General features: G+C 40.0%; 1 protein-coding gene across 1 annotated transcript in view; it reads right to left on the bottom strand.

Moving 5' to 3' along the window:
- LOC134535240 (histone-lysine N-methyltransferase 2D-like) overlaps positions 1 to 16,131 on the bottom strand; it is a 155,848-nt gene that overhangs the window by 3,252 nt on the left and 136,465 nt on the right. Inside the window, 10 exon segments of the mRNA XM_063374310.1 lie at positions 1,865 to 2,047; positions 2,593 to 2,722; positions 3,583 to 3,877; positions 4,471 to 4,762; positions 6,974 to 7,222; positions 7,808 to 8,051; positions 10,764 to 10,873; positions 11,986 to 12,216; positions 13,616 to 13,846; positions 14,735 to 14,955. Coding sequence (XP_063230380.1) covers positions 1,865 to 2,047; positions 2,593 to 2,722; positions 3,583 to 3,877; positions 4,471 to 4,762; positions 6,974 to 7,222; positions 7,808 to 8,051; positions 10,764 to 10,873; positions 11,986 to 12,216; positions 13,616 to 13,846; positions 14,735 to 14,955 — 2,186 coding nt within the window.

The raw sequence follows: 16,131 nt of genomic DNA, 5'->3' as shown, positions 1-16,131 counted from the left end.
AAGAGGTATGTAATAACCCAACTATTACAAAATTTCATCACAATTTCTTTTTTTTTTGTAATTTCTAAATCAAATTCTCATAAACTTTAAACTTGCACACAATTTTAAACTGCACCAAATGTACTGATTTTTTATGGGTTGTAAAATACAATTTTATATTGGCTATACCTGTGGCTCAAAAAATATTTTCTACTGACGATTAAAGCAAAAGTTTAGAAATCACCTACAAAAATACATACTATGTACTAACTTTTTGGAAGAATAAATTTCTAATATTTTTTCCCCAAACTACGAAAGAACCAAAGTAATGGCATCAGCATTATTTCAGTTGAAACTACATCACACTGTTTCTTATGTTAATCTTCTAAGTTTGTATTAAACATCCTTTACTACACGTAACTGTTTACCCTTGGAACAAAAACAACTTTGTATTATTCAATGACCATAATTCTTCATTTTTTCAAAGTGTTAGTATTCGAGGTCGAATCGAATACCAATAATTAGAGACCCGTGAATTTCGCGGGTTCAATGACCTCCAGAATAGACTCCAATATCCTCTGCACACTCGGGCAAATGCCAACTGTTCATTGGCTGTTGACTTGTGAGTCGTCTCGACTGGGTGGCCTGTGATTCGACATTTCTATGAGTGAGGGTGTCTAATTGGCCCTCAGTCCTCCAGATTAACAGAGAACCAATGACAGAAGCAGCACTAAGGTAGGCATGGTCGGGCAGAGAAATTTGACTTCGGGCGGGCTCGGGCGGGTAATTGTCCAAAATTTTCGGGCTCGGGCAATCTCGGTCGGGCATCAAAATCAGTTAATGAAATAAATTTTGAACATAAAATAGTCGTACTTAAGTTTGCATTGACAAACCTGAACTGTTTTTATTTATTTACTATACCGCACTGATATGAAAGTTAAACATTAAACTAAAAAATAGAGTGCATATTAATCTTGGAAATAAAGTGCTTATTAACTAAATTGTGTTTGGGTAGCTGCTTGAAGGTTCATTGTCACTGCTGATTGATTGACCTACACTTCCACTGGTATCCATTTTGGTAAAATAATGACATGAATTAAATAGAAACAATTCACAACCACTTTCTGCAAATGCCACGCAACTACAATGTGTGTAATTAAAGTCAGCTTATAATCCTTCTCGCACACAGCAAGCAGCTCCACCGGCCTTGAACACTACGTTGTGACTATTGAGCAGTGAGCATCCGCCGTGCGTGCGTGCGCGCGCGTGTGTGTGCGTGTGTGTGTGCGCGCGCGTGTGTGTGTGTGTGTGTGCGAGAGAGAGAGAGAGAGAGAGAGAGAGAGAGAGAGGCGGGCGACCAGCTGCATCGTTAGTCAGCCAGCGAGAGTAACGGTAAATGTTGACCTTGACCACTTCCGCTTGCTGCAGGGCTCGCTCTCTTATATCTGTCTCCCCCTCCCACAAACACACTTGCTGACCGGGCACCTTCTTTATCTTATCTCTCACACACACTCACTTCACCGGCTGGTGCCGGGATGGCGGCGGCGTGGCATGTTCCTGCAGCTGCCGCGCGTTCCAAAAAAAAGAAGCTTTGTTTACTTGCGCCGTGCGGTATTGTCGTTTTCCAAGGTGCCCGATATTTTCGGGCACTGAAATACCCGCCCGGAATTTCGGGTATACTTGATACCCGAAACACTGCCCGAAATTTCGGGTACCCGACCATCCCTACACTAAGGTATAATTATTTGAATTTTAGCATAACACAAAATGAATCCGCGTAATTCACGGGTCTCTCTACCAATAATTTGTTACTCAGATTAGTATCCGAAAACTCCAATCTTCTCGCAGAAGCAACACACAGGAGCGGAGGGGAGGGGAGGCGTACCTCCTCGCCGCGCGTGACGCGCCGCTTGGCGAAGATGATGATGCGCAGGTCGCGCTCCACCTCCACGATCTCCGCCACGCAGTTGGGGTTGCACGAGTGGTTGATGTAGCGCGCCAGCCCGCCGCTCAGGGTGGCGTCCACCACCCGCTCCTCGTCCAGCCGGAACATGTAGATGCCTCGGTTCTGCGTGCGAGCGACCACTCACAGTCACACACCCGTCAACTTCACCATTCATGTCGAGCATTTCAGGGTTAAAACGAACACAACAGAGGTAAATTTCGAAGTAATCTCAGCCGTGGACTCTGAAAATAATTTTTGCAAATGACTCACTTGGGGAAAAAAACTTTAATTACAAACATTTTCAAGGCAGATAACTTGTAGCATATCTGTGGGAAAAAAAAAAAACATTTGCTACAAAACCCAAAGCTCGAAGAGCGGAACATACGTAGAAATAGTCCTAAAAAAATAAGTAACGGCATGAAAATGCAATGAATCCATGTCAGGTGAAACCAAGACTTTATACAAACTTGACACTAAATTCTACTTAGATAAAAATAGTTGCAACAACCAGTAGTTTCGTACGTACTTGAAGTAAGCGCTTCATTTTACAATAAAATTAGACAGGTACAAAAAAAAAATTATAAGAATAAACAACAGGACTGACAAAGGACGGAGATGTCGGTAGGTAATACTGAATACTCTCGAGGCATTCACGAGCGTGAACGCACCTTAGCCTCGTACTGCTTCTCTCGAATCTCTGACAACTCGTGGCGAATCACCTCCCCTATGTACTCTATGACCATCGTGTGGCGCTCCAAGTCCCTCGCAGCATACAGGCCCAGCCCCTGGATCTTGGACCTGGAACATTCACGAGACACATCTGTGGCACAAGCCCAACCACAGCTGCAGCAATACATCCCTGACTTATTAGGTTTTTATTGATTTACAAAAAAAAATACACCGTTACATAGTTTTACTAATACATACACCTTTACTGTAGTTTACCAAGCCAAGTTTATAATACGGTTGCAACAGCTTTTGCTATATAGAAAATTTTATAAGATAATTTATGCTCCACTTAACTGCATAATTTACATTATAATCACAGTATTCACATAAAAATGAAAGATACTTATACAGTTAATTGCAAAAATCAATAACTCTTTTCCACACGAACAAATAAATTGTAGATACTTTAAATTAAATAAATAAGCTTATGGTAGCGTCGAGCCTTAGCAATTACGAAACCTGAACCGCAGACAAACATAAGCAGCGTTACGAAAATTCTGTGGCATCACTGCTGAGTCGTTTCTGTCTCTCCCCTGCAATTTCCCCTTCTGGCCGTTACAACTAGCATATAGCATGCTATGCACCTACGCCCCCCCCCCCCCTTCCCCTTACTTTCCGTTTTCCCATTCGACCGCTAGTGCATGCAATGGAGTGGCGTCGCCATTGACTCTCTCTCCCCTCCTCTATCGATTCCACCACCACCCCAACACGTACCTAACTATTTCCCCATGCAATTGGAATTTTCCTTAACACTCAAAAATTATTGTCCCCTCAGCAAAGAAGTTTCAATCCAAAAAAAAAAACATTATTTTATAAAGAGAAAATAAAGTTATTTTCATTACCATGATGTTGATACCACATGAACGGAATGGCACCACACCAGGTTCTTGGAGCTGTCTAATGCAACTTCCAAAGCGTGTGAGGCGTACCTGGCCAGATACACGTTGTTGCGCCACTCCTGCTTCATCTTCTTGTACTGGGAGCTCTTGGAGTGCACAAACTGCTTGGAGTAGGGGCAGGACGCCTCCCCCGCCAGCGTGGCAGTCGGCACGAACACCGGCCGCGAGTAGGAGCCCGTGCGCTGGGTGTGCTGGCGCTTCCACGGGAACGCACTGCGCAGCTTGGGCTCCGAGCGCGCGCAGCCTGTGGGGTTGATGGCCAGGGGCAGCTCCAGCAGGGGGTTGCGCCCGTACTTGAAGCGGTAGTCCGTCAGCGTCTCCACCCCTGGGGGCACGCGCCACGCACCTCGTCAACTTCCCTGGTGGGCCACTGGTGTGCAGTAACTCGCTCAGACGCGCGTTACAAATAACCACAACATTATCCCTTGCAAGCCAAGATGTACTTATATATGATCACCTGGTGGATAGGGGTCACTGGCATCTAAGTAATTTGGGGCTGCCTTCTCAGACTGGGCCACTGAGGTGCGTTAACTCGCTCAGAAGCACGTTATAAATTAAAAAACATTTTTCCTTGCAAGCAAATATGTACTTATATATGATCACCTGGTGGATAGGGGTCACTGGCATCTAAGTAAATTTGGGGCTGCCTTCTCAGACTGGGCCACCGGTGTGTGGTAACTTTCTCAGACGCACATTATAATTATAAATAAACAAAACATTTTACCTCGCGAGCAAATATGTACTTATACATGATCATCTGGGCCTACGAAAACATCGCAAATGCAAATACAAGCAAATGTGTACTTGTGCATGATCATCTTGGGTCTATGAAAAAACCTTGCAAATGCAAATGTGCTGGATTAAAAAGCTCCGCGACTCAGCTGTGTGCGAGCCGGACGTACGGCAGGGGGCACGCACCTGGCAGGCTCTCCAGCACCCGGACGACGGCCGGCTCGGTGAGGCCGAACAGGTCCTCCCCGGACACGTACCGGGGGAACAGCTGCACGCCGCCCGCCTGGCGGCGCAGCGCGGCCGTGGGCTCCAGCACGCGCGACCACACGGCGCGCGGCGACACGTCGCGCAGCTCCAGGTCGTCCTGGCGCGGCTCCTGGACCAGCACCCGGAACTCGGGCCGGCCCGCCACGTCGTGGATCGAGCACACGTAGCGGCAGCGCTTGTTCGGCACCCGCATGCTCCAGTAGAACCGGATCTGGACGCGGAACACACACTCGCCTCGTCTACCGCACCACTCACGCGTTCAACGCTTCACGTCGGCAGTTCATTACCGACACTAAACCAGGGCGATAATTTCATTCTTAACAAGACAACATTCATAAGGTGCTAAATGCTAATATTAATTAACGTATCAGCTTCCAAAAAAAAAAGCTTATGTGTACTTATCAATCCTCAAAGGCACAAACCTAAAGGGACCATAAATTGTCACTATTAACAAATTTAATCAAATTTTTCACATAATTTCTAAATCAAATTAAAATACAATTTAAATTTTTTTTTTTATTCATAGTTTGGTACATTTAAATTAAGAGAACACTATTAAAGTGAACATAAATGTCCATTTTTTTTTTATTCGCAGCTACAGATACTAAAAATCTTTGAGCCGAGTCGAGGGTGGCTTCAGCTCAACTCTTCTTTCTTGACAGACGAGGTTCATTGTGCTCAACCAGACAAGACTCAACATAATTTTTTTTTTAAAAATATAAATTTGATAGATATATGACATGCGCAACACCATAAAATCTAAGATCATGTACGATGACTATGCACTCATTTTACCCTGGAAAAACTTTAATTTTTGTTCTTAGTAGATTCGTTTTCCAGCCATTTATGAGTTTCCTAAAGCATGGAGTATTTAAATATAACTACAATACATGGAATATGTATATGCTACTATTTACGTCTCAAAACCCTAGAAATCGATACCACTTTGAAACGAAATGTCAGTAATAAGCCAAAGATTTGTAACACAGCAAACAAACTTTCAGAAGAAAATATTTTAATGTCTTCCAAGTACATACTTTTAGTCTACTACAGTGTCAATATTATGAATTTTTGACAGGAACATAGCACAACAAAAGTAATACGTCTTGTATCTTCATATCTTTTCAAAATGATGGGACGGCTGTATTTTTGCTTACACACGAAGCAATTATGGAATTTACATACAGTTAATGCTTTATTTGAAAAAAATGTGGCATGATGTCTGAAAATGCATCAGTATATAAATTTTTGTAAAGGGGCAAATGGCAGGGAAAAAAAAATTGAAAAATATGATTGGAGATAACCTTTCACTCAGTTTACATTTTTCGTTTTGGTAATTTTTTTATTGTTTAGGCAAAGTATTTTAACACATTCACTGAATGGTGTCAAAAAATATTTATTAGGTTGTTGAAGTTCTGAAAACATTACAAAGTCAGGGAAGTAAGACATTAAGCTGAATTAAAAAATACACATTTAAACCATAAATAATGTAAAAGATGTAATAGATGTAGCTGACAATGGGTTAAGCAACCTTTAAATTTAGTTATTTTCCCATCTATCCCCCAAATATTAAAACACTAGTTAAATATAAAGTATTAAAGCCACTACAATAAATGGCGGAAAATCTATCAGGGCATGGCTAGTAAGATAAGCCAATGTTCGGCTTAAGGTTGGATCTCAACCCTCAGCCCGCTATTATCTCTCTCTCTAGACATCCCATACGGGATGACGGGCCTATTCGTTTCAATCCTGGGATGAAAACTATTTTATCAAGTTGAGTGGTATTGTAAGAATAAACCTCTTGTTAGCCTAAGTGAGTATGTCTTCTGAGTTACAGAAACCCCCCCCCCCCCTGCCCACCCTCCAAAACGAAATGTTAAAGCAAAGTCATTATAATTTTTGATTGATTGATTTCTGATTAAGAGGCCACTCCAGTGTTTCAGGGGCACTACGCAACCTGCAATAACCTCATAAGATTCAATGCTATTTTCATTTTGCTTATAACTTATTAACTAATATAGATTTCGAAATGATGCTTGCTTCATATGCAAGACAACGATGCTTTTATCAAAGCCCCTTTCTTCAAAAAAGTGCATAAATTATGGTTTTAAACATAGACAATACACTTATGCATATAAGTAAAGATTAGTATAAAACCATAATTTATGCACGTTTTTGAAGAAAGGGGCTTTGATAAGAGCATCGTTGTCTTACATATCAAGCAAGCATCATTTCGAAATCTATATTAGTTAATTAGTTATAAGCAAAATGAAAATAGCATTGAATCTTACGAGGTTAACGCGGGTTGCGTAGTGCCCCTGAAACACTGGAGTGACCTCTTAATTTCTTTTATTTAATTTTTTTTTTTCAATTTTTATTTAAATCATCAGCCAGCACGCTAGACGGGGCGACGGGCACTCACGATCTTGTAGCCGATGGGGTAGATGAAGTTGGGGGTGTGGAAGTTGTGCAGCTGGTGGGGCAGCAGCTGGCCCACACTCAGGAAGATGAGGCTGCCCACCCGCAGCAGGTTGCTCTGCTCCGTGTGGTGCATCACCGCCGCCACCTGGCGGTTCTCGTCCCGGTTCACGTACACGCGCCGGAACACCGACAGCGTCGTCAGCTCGTTGTCCTTCTCGTTCTTGGGCACGTGGGCCGTGCAGTACACGCTCTGCCGCGGGGCAACAAGCATCCAGCACGTCACGGCACGGTTCCCACAGCTCCCCGCACGCTTCCTGCGCTCAGGCGCGGTGCTCAAGCAAAACAAACCTCTGTGAGTTTGGGATGAATTGGTTACTTGAAATTAGAGTATAAACCTCTTAAAAATTTTCCTTCAATATAAGTTTTAAAAAAACAGGGGTTTAACTGCATTTTATTAACACCGTTGGTTTTTTTTTTTTTTTTACGTTTGGAGAGTTTTGTACAGCTGAAGGAAGTTACCGACTTATCGCTACATTACAGACACAAAATTATTTGCAGCTTCAGTGATAGTTTTCCTGCATTCTAAAAGTTCTCTCCGACATTACTGGTTAAATTCCTGACTACTAATGAGTTCCCATGTATTTCAGACCTATGGTGACACTGGCAATTTTTCTTTCGACATGAACCACTTAAGATGATGATGATGATGATGATGATGATGATGATGAAAGCAGGGACGGACATACCAAATCTTAAAATCCTCTGAAATGAAGTATTTGAAAAACTTTCACGTCCCAGGAGAATGTTTCCCGCAGGCCAAAGGAGGGAGGGGCACCTTGTTCTTGAAGAAGACGCAGCCGTCCTTGACCGCGCAGCCCAGGTGGTAGACGCCGGAGCAGCGCGGCTTGAAGCAGCGCACGGTCGCGCCCGCGCGGCGGCACAGCGAGCACGCGCTGGCCAGCGAGAGCTGCAGGGCGTTCTCCAGGTTCATGAGGGCGCCGTTCACCGTCTCGTACACGTCGTCCGACCACAGAGCGCAGTTCAGGTGCACCCACTTGTCCACGTCGAAGTTCAGCAGCCTGGCGACGCCACACGCCACATGCCACCCGCCACCCGTCAGCGCACACACACACACACACGATTACACAGTTTCATTTATAGTCCTCTTTCGTTTTCGCACCCTGAGTACAAGACTATCGTAACTCAAAAATCAGTGCAATACTATCACAACTCATTTTCCATAGTCTTGCACATATTCCTATATAACGTTTTCCAGAGTGCAACACCACATTATTTGCCGTAAGTCCCGTAAAAGTAAATAAGTGTTGGGCCGATTCCTAAAATATACCGATTCCGATTCCATTTTCGATTCTTAAATTAAAGGGTCGATTCTTCGAATCCGATTCCGATTCCTTAATTTTTATCTGAAATGTTCAACAGAGTAATATACTAAGAAAAAAAAATGTTGTTTATGATTTAAAAAAAATGTAATTGCATTGTTTTTCATTTTCTGTGCAGAAAATAACATTATATACAGCTTATATAATGTTAAAAAGTATGTTCATTACCATCAAGTTACGCTACCTTGAATTTATAGCACAATTTGGCCTTTTAACCTTGCACATAGTTAGAAGAAACACATGTCCAAACACTGCCAATAATCAAAGATGTCTTATGACGTAAATTGTAAATAATGTTATAACTTAACCAACTTTAGATACCTTACATTATCAAATGAATTAATTAATTGTAAAAAAAAGAGGTTAGTACGGTTAGGTTAAGAATTTTATTTTCAAGCATAACTAAATAATGATCCAAATAAAATGACAATATGACCTCATTTATACATATTTCAAGGGACCAGGGCGAAAAAAATAAAGAGGGAAATGTAAAAATAAAACTTTATTATCTCATTATGATGGAAATGACAAGAAACAAATATGCACCACACTAAAATAAAATATCAGAGATGCTTACGTTTTAATATATTACCTAGAACTTAATTATCTCACTTGGTGAAAAGAATAAATCCATCCAGTCTTGCAGTTCTTCACAATCGTAAAGAGAAAATAAATTTTCGGTTCTTGAGTAAGAAAGTTCTGTGCATGTTTTAGCATCTCAAAATTTCCACATTTTATGGTGAGATTTTCTTACACAAAATATTTAAACTCTTGAAATTATTGCGTGTTAACATTTAATTTATTTCAGAAATTTACCAGAAACAATTCTGTTAAACTAACACAACTACTTTGAAAAGATATGTTGTTTAAGATAAAGATTTACCAACGTTTTAGCAGCAATGTTTGGAAATTCAGATTAGCCAACTACCTTTCCAAAACATATCTCACGTAAAACGAGCATCGCTGGACACGCACAAGAACACCGATTTACAGCAATTTGGTTATGTTGCTTTTAAACTTATTTTAATATGGTCGCAGTAATCCACTGTGAATTTGGGTAAAATCTCATTCAAAAATTATTTCCTTTTAATTCTTTAAAGTTTAAAGTGCAGATATGTGAAACATCTTAATTTTCACATTCACGTCACCAAAGATTTTGTTCATGGTCGTATGGTTTACCATGGCAGGTAGCACAAAAAAAAAATTAGGTTGTTTACAATGGCAAATGTAGCTGCCATGATCAAATAGTTAACGTTTACATTATTTTACTTGCCGTTTACATTTACGTAATTTCTTTAAACATTTACGGTTTTGTCTAATTATTTTTGAAGGTTTACTTTTAAATGCAGTGCTGCTGTAACGTAATTTCCGAAAAATGCTTTCGTTTAAAGCGGGAAAGTAGATACTGCATTTGTACTGTAGGGAAAATGGCGGTGCAAGTAAATAAGTACATTAATCACCGTAATTCGTAAATCAGTTTGTATTATGTAGTTTAAAAATTATATTTGCATGCATTTTAATATTTTCTTACGTTGTGTAGGAAATGTATTTTGCAAACTTAAAAACAATGCAGGAATCGGTCATGGTCGATTCCAAAACCATTGTATTCTGAATCCCATGATTATACTGGAATCGGTGGAACCAACCGATTCCAGAATCGGAATCGACCCATCACTAGTAAATATGATATTGCGATAAGTCTTGCAGTGCCTAGATAATGATATTTTCCTGCTTATGGAAAAAATATCTCACAAACTCAATTTTTTGAGTTACGATAGTCTTGTACTCAGGGTGCGTTTTGATGTCATTAATTTTATAAAAACTGTTTTCTTGCCACATGCCACCAAACACCCGTCAGCAGACACACGATATTGTGGTTTTATTTTTAGCCCTTTTTCGTTTTGATGTCATTTTAATTTTTATAAAAAAAAACTGTTTCCTTCCATTACTCCACCAAAACAGTGGGAAAATTTACATGCTCCATTTTTACAATAAAATAATTTGCAATAAATTGGTCCAAAACAGACACATACAGACAATGAATATATAAATTAGCAAGCATTTGTGGTTGCCCAGTGGCAGACTGCCACGTCGCTTACCGGCGCCCGGAAATCTTTCAACGGCGCAGTTCATGATGTTTTACACGCACTGCTGAGCTGTTTTAACTAAACGATTTATATCTACCCGTGACATATTTATTAAAAACACAACATAGGCTAGTTATTTAAGCACTAAGTCAACCACAACAGTGCCATGTTGATTTTTCTCTCCCCAAAATGGTAAATTTTATAACAAAAAAATTAATTGGCATAAAGTCTTCGACCCATACGCAAGTAAATACGGTAATGTACACAATTTTAAAATAAACCATAAACAGGTATGATATCGTACCTCGCCGGTCCGTCTGTCACACTGTCCCCAATCTGATGGCAAAATAAACACTTCCTGGTGTCGTCTGGGATCTTGGCAGGCATCATCGTGATGCCCATCCGGAACAACAGCTGGAACAGACAAGCAGAATAGCAACATCTACTAACAACATTTCAGCAGTACATTTAGCATGAAAGTTGTACCAAATTAACGTACTAAATAGAATTTTTTTTAATCTATTACCTGATATTAGTAACCCCATTTCTAGATTACAGCATTGGTACATTATTCAAACACTAAATTATTTGCAGATTTATTTTTATTGCTCCCAGTAGTTATAAAAATTATTTAAAATTATTATATCCTAAAAGAGTACCATGTATGTGAATTAAGTACTATGAAATATTCAAGTGTCATATTTGCTTAATAATATCATAGGAAAATTGTGAATATAAAGAGTTCATAAAAATAAAAACATTGTAACCAAAATTTCCTGTTTTAAAAAACAAAATTAGACTAAAAATTAAAACCATATAATCTTGTCCCTACTGGTAACAGTTATCAGAACAAGTACCGAGAATACAGATAACCAATAAAGATTATCAGGCCAAACTAACATATACTTTAATTGCAATTATACATAAAAGTTACAAAATTCTTAAACATGTTAACAAACATGAACACAATACATACTTGAAACAAGACTAAAGTTTCCATAGAACTAAAGATACTGTAAAAGAACTTACTCGTTAAATGGTTGGTGGTCTTAAAACTAAACATCGCATAGAGAACGCAAAATACTCCAAATTCACAAACACTCACAAAAATTATTTTTTTTTTTCCCCCCAAACACATATTTATCACGAATTATTTTATTGTACGAATGCATTATTTAAAAGTCAAAATCAAGGAAAAAATAAACATAACTAAACAGAAATATTGTCCCTAACAATTACATGTAAGGAGCATTTGTTAAAATATAAGTTTGAAAAAAATCCCCACTCTTAAGGTGGAATCACAATGTCCCCACAACCCCGACACGGCAGTCACGACATGACGAAAAATTTTCAACAGCCAATAAGAACCTGGTTCATCCCGACGAAATGGTTCTTATTGGCTGTTGAAAATTTATCGTCGTGCCGGGGTCGTCGGGGCATTGTGATTCCACCTCAAGTATGTGAATTCGATACTATTGCTCAAGCGTGTTGATTGTTGTTGTCTGCCCAGGGGCCCGGTCACACACCTCCGTGATCTCCTTCTCGGTGGGGCGCTTGTAGCGCTGGGCGGGCTGGGCGGCCCCAGGGCTCCAGATCTTGTACTGCACGCCCTTCCACTGCTTGGGGGGCGGGGGCTGCAGCTCCCCCTCCCCCGCGTCCCCGCTGTCGTCCGCGCTCGCGTGCTTCAGCGCGCCGGTCTCCCGGGGCCCCAGCTCCAGCTTCACGTCCACCACGGGTGGCACGGCCTCCTCCTCCAGCTGCCGACACGCACATCACACGCTCGCGTCACTCCAGGCTTCGACACTCAGTTTCACTTCCCCGGGTAGCTTCCCACTGATTATTTTTGAACCTAAGATTTGCTCACGAAAATATCTACAGTGTTTTTTATCGCATAATCGTCACACCGTTGTTTTCGGGCGTCGAGATTTAGAGAGAAAAAATTCTCACGTAAACGTTAATACTGCTGTTAAGATTCCAAGAGCTCTGCGTTTTCACACGTTACGTATAACCTGTACCTGTTCCGTCTTAGTCGCCGCTCTGTTACCACTTACATTAACATAGTCAGCGCTAGTTGTCAGCGTTCGTGTTTTGGTTATGTTGATTGCTGTATAGTATAGAGCACGCACAAGTAGTAGAATATCCACATTAATATCTCGCTGATTGCATGCAACGCGGGCGCTCTGTTGAACGCAGAGTCAACTACACTTGATGGCCCGTACTCTTTTGTGGTGTGTACTACGACGATAGTTATGTGTTAGTTTCGGCTCACTTTCGGGTCACGGTTTCCGTTTTTCTATTTAAAACTTGAACAAAATTCTGTAGTTGGATGCCTTAACAATTTAAATTGTTTGCCATGCTTTTGTGTACTCTACTTTTTCAAATAAACGTACTTTCCATTAATAGGTTTTGATTTTATGAATAACTTTACCTAATAATAAATTGCTTTATTCGTATAAAAATCGCACCCCAACTTTAAAAAATTGATTTTAGTATAAAATGTGCAACCATAATGCGATAAAACACACTAGATTTTTTTTTTGCTTTATACATGTTTAGCTGGAATGAAGTTGGTAACTTAAAAATTAACAACTGTTGGTTTTTTTAAATACTAGATTTTAAAATTATGCATTATTATTTTATAATTTTATTGAATGATTACGTGTGTACATATTCCCAATTGGCTAATCAATTAGTTCAAACATCACTAGCATTTAAAGATTATTTTATTTTTTTACTTCAATCCTGTATTTTATCAAATATGTATGTGTAATACATCTTTGCCAAGAACAATATTCACAATTTCATTCAACTTCGCAAATATTTAAAACATTCAATTTGATATTTGCTTCGCATAAAAAAAAAACTAGTATTCCCACAGACAGACTTACCATGTACCCTACAGCAACCTCCCATGTACCCTAGAGCACACTCTATAATGTTTTCCACATTAAGGAACACAAATAAAACGCATCCTAGGAAAACCACACTACACTAAACCATATCAAAAATGCACAACTGACCGATCGCTTTCCTAAATCTAAGATAGCAAGCACCCTTCCTTGTGCCCAAATTGCCCACAAGAAAATATGTTTTCCACCTAACTTGCGGTAGAATGAACTTGAACTATGCGGACTGAGGGGTGACCTCACAACTCACCTTCACTTTCACGATTCTGAAGTGTTCCTTCACGTCTGGGAGATCCTCGTCAGGCTCTCTCTTCACGGTAACTTTCAGGTCAAAGCCCTCGTCGTCGTCTCTCTTCGAGCCCTTCTCCTTCTCCTCCTTCTCCTCCGAGTCCGAGGCTTCCCGGGACTTCGCTTTCGCCTTCTGGGCCACTTCCCTCTCGCCCTTCGCCACGTTGCACAGGTGGTCTATGATCGCAGCTGCCTGCAGTGAAAACAGTTGTTTTTAGGTATTCCGAAACACAAAAACAAGTGTTCAGGAGTCGAATATGCTATACATGTACACTAACTGTATTCCAAGTGCCCCAAACCCTTCAGACAGGCAATGGTCAGCGTTTTCATTCGTCCAAATGGCGAGCCCTCGTCTTGAGCCATTAACTCGCATATACTCACCCGCGTGAATATCGGAGGGCGTTCGAAAAGTATCGGTGTGCCAAATGAAACTTCCATGGGCATAACAAAAAATTATTGTAACTTAAAAAGTACTTGAGAAAATTAGAACACCATTGAATTTACTTAGTTCCTTTAATTAATTACCTTTGTGCCTCCTTAGCAAATTGTTAAAGTGAACAGTACAGAAGAAAGAATGTGGGTGGAAGTAAATTTTAAATATTTTTATATTTTTATAAAATATGTTTACTAATAAGGATACTTCATACTTGAACAAATATGACTAAATGTTCTTTAATAATTGAATTTCCCCCAAAACAATGAACTTTTGACTGTGATCTATAATAAATTTTTTACTATAAAATAATCTCTTCGAGTTTTTTGCTTCAATTATTCATTATTTTATGCCATAATTTTTGATGTAATGAACTAGCATTAAGCAACACCTTCCCTTCGTACGTGTTCACAAAACTGAATTGAAACTAATAGTTTAGCTGCATGACGCCCAGCAACGCGGAGAAACGGTAGAAGACTGACTTAAACTATTTACAGATGGCACTGCTGAACACGACGGCCGCCACAGTGGCGCACTCACGATCGATGGCGCCAAATTCAAACATCCAAACCGCCACACATTCTGGCACTGTGCCCAAACGGTACGTGTCAAGCAAAGCCCCACAAACGGGAACGCTACCGGACGCACCTTGTCCTGGGATATGGACGGGGACCGGTGCGTGAGGGCGAACTGCACGTAGCAGTTGGTGCTGCAGAAGTACAGGTCGTCTCCGTTCTCCAGCAGCTCCTCCTTGTTGAGGAAGGGCAGGTCGCTGGCCCGCTTGCGCACCATGTTGCTGAGGATCACCACGTCGCAGTGCCGGCAGAACTTGGCCGCCCCGTTCAGGATGCTCTGGATGTCGATGGGCGCTGCTGGCAGCCACCGCAACACAAGCCATTACGATAACCTCAGTAACAGAAACCTGAAGGGACCATAATTATGTCACTCTGATACAACAAGGTTTGTATTAACCTATCACAAAATTTAATCAAAACTTTAGAATAACATTTTCAACTTAACCTCAATAACAGAAACAAGAAGGGACCATAATTATGTCAGTTTGATACAACAAGGTTTGTATTAATCTATCACCAAATTTAATCAAAACTTTCGAATAATATTTTAAACTTAAACTCAATAACAGAAACCTGAAGGGACCATAATTATGTCACTTTGATATAACAAGGTTTGTATTAACCTATCACCAAATTTAATCAAAACTTTAGAATAAAATTTTCAACTTAACCTCAATAACAGAAACCTGAAGGGACCATAATTATGTCACTTGATAAAACAAGGTTTGTATTAACCTATCACCAAATTTAATCACAATTTTTATATAATAAAAAAAAATTCAAAAAAAGATTTAAATATTTTTCTCAGTTAGTGCATTTATAACACAAAAAAAAAATGCTCCAAGGAAACTTGTAAACAATTTTATACCGGATTTAAGGATTGTAAATAATTTTCGGGAGGCTACAAATGGATTCGAACCATCAAATACCATTAAAAAAAAAAAGCTGAAGCAATTAGACAACTTAGGAAATGGACGTGGATTACAGCTCTCAGAGAGGGATGAGGTACGAAATATTTAATATTAATTTTTTGGTACCTATGACAGTGTAGATGTTTTGTACGACCTGTATTTGTTTTCGTGGCCGAAAGATGGGCGGCCTTGTGAATTTCATTACAACTAATGGTTATGGACTAGACCTGAGCGAGAACGGAAATTTTAATTTGGGAAAATTACGGGTACAGTCAAACCTCTAACTATCGAACTCGCATGTATCGATCGTCCGTGTTTATCGTATACTTTCTACGGTCCCGGCAAAATTGCCATACAACTAAGGTTAAAAAAGTCCGCTTGTACCGATGTTCGAATTATCGTTTTGTCCGCATTGATCGTACAAAATATGTGGTCCCGTCACTATAAATTATAATAAATGATCGTTTAACCATAAAGATTTTGCAGAAATAACCATTTCTTAGAAAGAAACAGTCATAAAAACAGTAACGATAGTATACAGTAGTAAAAATCACCTTAA

The sequence above is a fragment of the Bacillus rossius genome, chromosome 8 (assembly GCF_032445375.1).
Source record: "Bacillus rossius redtenbacheri isolate Brsri chromosome 8, Brsri_v3, whole genome shotgun sequence".
Taxonomy (NCBI): Eukaryota; Metazoa; Arthropoda; class Insecta; order Phasmatodea; family Bacillidae; genus Bacillus; species Bacillus rossius.
This window is presented reverse-complemented; position numbering and strand designations above follow the sequence as displayed.